This window comes from Sorghum bicolor, chromosome 7 (genome assembly GCF_000003195.3).
Source record: "Sorghum bicolor cultivar BTx623 chromosome 7, Sorghum_bicolor_NCBIv3, whole genome shotgun sequence".
NCBI lineage: Eukaryota > Viridiplantae > Streptophyta > Magnoliopsida > Poales > Poaceae > Sorghum > Sorghum bicolor.
Window position 1 is genome coordinate 8223309 of NC_012876.2, and position 5474 is coordinate 8228782.

At 40.5% G+C, this 5474-nt stretch overlaps 1 protein-coding gene across 1 annotated transcript; it reads right to left on the reverse strand.

Annotated features, from left to right (window-relative positions):
* Nucleotides 382–5094, reverse strand: LOC8085037 (polyamine oxidase). Its single transcript, XM_002445154.2, has 9 exons — nucleotides 4786–5094; nucleotides 4417–4675; nucleotides 2278–2424; nucleotides 1925–2180; nucleotides 1659–1802; nucleotides 1420–1569; nucleotides 1038–1295; nucleotides 805–886; nucleotides 382–674 (listed from the first exon to the last, which is right to left on the reverse strand). Exons 1-9 carry the CDS (start codon nucleotides 5090–5092, stop codon nucleotides 595–597), a joined length of 1683 nt encoding a protein of 560 aa, XP_002445199.1. The 5' UTR covers nucleotides 5093–5094; the 3' UTR covers nucleotides 382–594.

Consider the following 5474-nt stretch of genomic DNA (forward strand, 5'->3'; position numbering starts at 1 on the left):
AAGTTACAGGGGTATTGGTTAGGAATGAATGACAAAGAGAGAAGAGGCATGGAAGGTTGAACAAAGATTTTGCACCATCATTGTCATGTATGTTGTTGACATTATACCAGGAGTACAATCATTTTAACTCATCTTCTATTCATTTTAACAAAAAAAATTCTTTATCTATATAACATTGGAAATTTTAAGCAGATCATGATACATGCTATCTCGTAATAATCTTTATATTCCCGGTGCAACGCAAGGTCACTGTAACATTGGTATTTAATTTGTATTTAATTTTACAATATTGTTATTTTATCGTACGATTCGTGTGTTTTTAGTATAAATGTTAGATATCCCGTAGCAACACACGGGTACGCTACCTAGTAGAATATCATATGCCACGCACCACTCAATATAAAAAGAGCAACACGGTACTTAAGCAGAATACATATGCAGATCAATACTTAAGCAGATCAAATACATAATCACAAAAACATAGATGATAACAAGCATTGAATCTTTATAAATCAGCAGCCTTACTGCAATAAAGAAAAGGCATGCCAAGACATGGCTGCCAATCTATAGGTAGATTCTAATTTGTTGGATCTTCTAGTCATACTTGCCCTGGACATGGTACTTGCACATCTTTTTCTGGGCGCAGTTGATGAGAATTTCAGCAGAGTCGATACCTGTCAACAAATATACAATGGAAACTCAGGCCGTAAGTGCAAATTAAGATTATATCACTAGCGAAAGTCTTGGCAAGCTCAAGCCTCAAGTGTAGGCAATTGAAGACCTCATGTGAATACACATATCTACCTGAAAGATAAGCGCCATGGACATAGCCATTGTAGTGCTCGCTGGTGTGCTCACCGGTGAAGTATACCCTGCCAACCGGTGCCTAGAATCGAAGAGTGCAGAAAAAACCAAAAAAAAAAACTCAAGTTTCAAAAGAACATGATTCATATATAACTAGGTCGTAAAAATCACACTAGCAACAAAACATATATATATAGAAGCATAAACAAAATCAAAGATCTGTAATACCATACCCTAAGCTGGTCGTATTCGTAGCGGTTGACACCAATTGGCCAATTGGAGAATGTGCCTTTGTAGAACCTGTCAGACCACCATCTCGGGACAAGGATGTCGGTGGCATCCGGGACGTCCTTGCCGGGGAACATCTTCCTCAGCACTTGCATGATCTCTGCCTTGGTCTGGTTGTCCGACTGCTGCTCAATACGCCTCGACTCCTCGTCGGTCACGGTAACGAGGAGGACGTTGGCACCAGGATACTGCTTCTCAAACTCCTGAGTAGATCATATATATTGTTGCAAAATGTTCAGTATTCGTTCATAATTTGACTTAATTCTGCCTGCCCATCAACTTATTACATGCTAATAAAGTAATAACATTGATCGATGTTTCATGTACCTGCCAGACACCATAGTAACCTCTCCTGCTGCTCGCGTAGAGGAAGAACTCTCTCCCTTTCCCTTCAGGCCAGAACTTCTTGGGGAACTTGAGGAATATCTTTGTGTACACGGCCATGTCGAATTGGTAGATCGCCGTAACCTTCCATGCCTGCGACAGAAGGGAAATTGCTGATAAAATATATGAATATTTTTACAATGGTTGGATGGGAATATATAGTTGTGATAGGAACTACTGACAGGTAGCTGCGGCTTGAACTGAATGAGAGCGGATTGCAGGACACCCAGGCTTGCAGAAACCATAACATAGTCTGCCCTGTACACCGAGTTGTCCTCCGTCTTCACGGTGACGCCACCCGGAGAATAGTTGATTTCTCGCACCACCTACACATGCATGCATGTAATTTGTTCTGGCTTGTACATAGAATATTTATTATACTATCTATACTATATAGCAGCAGCTAGCAGCTAGCAGAGAAGAAAAATGCAAGCATGTATATATATACCTTGTTGAGCTGGAGCCGTGGATCGACGATTTTCCCAGACCTGTCGGTCTTGAGGAACTGGCCGGCGAGGTAGTACACGACGGCCTCGTAACCACGCTGGTCGGCGACGAAGTAGACGTCGTCGCCGAAGTCGCTGAAGGTCGGCAGAGGGACGACGTTCTGCAGGCTGGTCACCCGCGGCGGCTCCGCGAACTCGTAGTCGTACTTGTAGTAGTCCACCACCATGTCCACCGGCGTCGCCGGCCCGTTCGGCTGGCTGTATGTGTATGCCCATTGCATTGCTTTGCATGCATTAGTTAGTTTGCTGTTTTTGCATAGCTCAGAAATTATTCCATCTGTATAGGACAACTTACTGATCGTAGAGGCGCTGCATTGCAAGGATAGACATGTCGTCCCTGCCACTGGCGTGCAAAGTGCCAGACAGCTTCTCCCCGAGCTCTTCCACGCTATCGGCTCGGTCAATTCTCTTCTGAACATAATCTTCATCGTAGAGGCCACCACTGCAGTTTATGAATACAGAAAAAAATGCACACATGAATAAATAACATGTTGTCAAGTATAATATCTGTTAGTTGTGTGTAACTCCCAAATTGCTCGGAGTTGAAAAACGGATGGGTAAGATTGGTGCAGGGAATCTCTCCCCTCCAGGGTTCTTGCCTCATTCCCCAAAGACAGGGTTGTTAATGATAAATCAATATACTATTCACTCGGAGAATTTCTCCCGTCCGTAGTTTGCATTCAAAGAAAAAAATTTGTCCATGGAAGTTAGCACAAGATCCACCTCCATCTCAAAGCCAAGCGGCAACAACGTGCAAGCTCTTGAGGTGGAAGTATGAGGATGAAACCATTTACAATGATCCAGCGAACATTTTTCATATTAATTAGCCTTTCATAGATCTTATTTCCTTGCTCCTTTTTTCAAAAAAAAAAAAATGAAGCGTGTTTTTTCTACACCCAATGTTTAAATCCAAGCTGATAGGCCAAAGCACCGGCAGGTCATTTGTGAAAGCTTATCTTGGACTCGCTCATCACCTAGGAGGGGAGCACAGAAAAATTTAGGGTTATAACAGCACGGGCGTGCAGATCTTACATATAGAAACCGCACCCAGATGCAGGTGGGGAATTATCCCCTGGTTTCATACTTGTTTATCGGTTTTGAGTATGTTTATATACTCATATTAAGATACTCTAGATCTTACCACGCGAAAATTTTTCAAAAAAAAATTATATTTTAAATATTTTACTAAAATGTCACTATTATATTATATACAATAAGTATGACCATATACTCTATGTATGCATACATACTTAACATACATATCACTCTAAATGGTCTAGTATGATCATATACTTTGTCTATATACATTTCGTTCGGTCATATACATCTGAAATCTAGAGATATATAGATGAGAGTAACTACACGCGCGTGTAATACTATTGTACATCGAATTGTTATATTGAGTAAAATTTAGTATCGTCAGTATTTGTGTTTCAGTATTTTGTAGTCCTGGGTGTTGGATAAGATGATACTGAACACTCTCCAGTACTGCTCAGTACTTTTTCTACTCAGTTTTGACTTGCAGTGTAGAATAATATTATATATATATATATATATATATATATATATATATATATATATATATATATATATATATATATATATATATATATATATATATATATGACGTGTTTCTTTTACACGCGCGTGTAGTTACTCTCATCTATATATCTCTAGATTTAAGGTGTATATGACCGAACGAAATGTATATAGACAAAGTATATGATCATACTAGACCATTTAGAGTGATATGTATGTTAAGTATGTATGCATACATAGAGTATATGGTTATACTTATTGTATATAATATAATAGTGGCATTTTAGTAATATATTTAAAATATAATTTATTTTTGAAAAAAATTCGCGTGGTAAGATCTAGAGTATCTTAATATGAGTATATAAACATACTCAAAAGCGATAAACAAGTATGAATACATACACAATGTAGTTTATTGAAGATGAGAGTACGTGTAGAAAGGAATATATATATATATATACACACACTACGACCTCAAGGGACAAATATTTGATACTCTCTGCCCTAGATCTAGCCACCGTAAAAAATATTTTTGAAACACAATTTATTTTCAGAGGTGGTTATATGCGTCTTCGCCTCCTAAAATGCTCTTGTCATATGCCTAAACGAGCCACCTCTGGAAATGAAGGTGGAGCGTCAAGAGCCATCGGATCTAGGCGTCTTCATCGCCATGGCGGCCACGGAGATCCATAGAGTGGAGCTCCAACAGTCAAGCTAAGCTATTCAGCCGTGGCCAAAGTGGGGCGTCGCAAAGTGCAGATATAGGGCTGCACAGTGCACAGCGAGCATTTTAGATTGTAACAAATCAAAGTGAACTATACTTTTAACGGATGGAAAAACGGAGTAGTAGCTAGCAGAGCTCATCAGCTGATCCCTAGCTAGTCGACGTACGTACTCCTCCTTGTAGACGTTTTGGGCGAGGTAATCAAAGTCGGAGCGGAAGTTCCGGAGCTTGAGCGTGGAGTTGACGATGGGCCAGATCGGGTTCATCTTGCCGCGGTTCGAATTCACTCCCTCCACCCAGTTGGCTCCAACCTCGACGTTGATGCCGGCGAAGTTCTTCTTGTGCATCCGGCCGCCGATGTGGTCCGTCGCTTCCAGGATGAGCAGGTCGGTTATCCCGGCGTCCGACAGCCTCTTCGCCGCCGAGATCCCTGAAAAAAGTATCCATCCACATATATAACACAATATCTCATCATCTATCGACAGGGCAGACGTGTTTGATATATATATATATATATGACACACATATATATATGTTTACCAGACATGCCGGCGCCGACGACGATGACCCTAGGGCCGACGGTTGCGGCGAGGGAGCCATGCTGTGCTAAGGTCAGTGCTAGGAGTACTGCTGCTACTACTACTACGAGAGCGCTGGACGTGGAGGAACTCATCTCTCTAACTGATGTCGATCGCTCTCTATACAGCAGTTTGAAGTGAATGCATTGCCCCCTATATATCGACGCACTTCGCACTATATATGCACACAGAGTCACCCACACATATATGTAGTGTGATGTATACGTACTAGTGTGTGTGTTTGTGCGTGTGTAGTATTCACGTAACATGTGATAATGCAAGCTGGGCCATCTATAGCTCCATACCAGTTTAATTATTTTATACTGTGTGAAAATGCTGTTGGATCTTGTTACTTCGTTTACACGTACCGACATACTATATTTCTTTTACTCATGTGGGCTCTACCTAGGTGTACTATATTGTTCCATCTATAAGTTTTGGATTCTATAATTTCGAAAGCCTTGGATTCTTTAATTCACTCGTATAAGTTTTGGATTCTATAATCTCAAGTTTTAGCTCAACATGCAAGACATCCATATATATCATCTTTCACTAATAGTCAAGTTATACCACTAACTTCCAACCTCTTAATATAAGCTATCCATGTCATCTCAAGTTCTATGTCAACATGTAATACATCTACATCATATA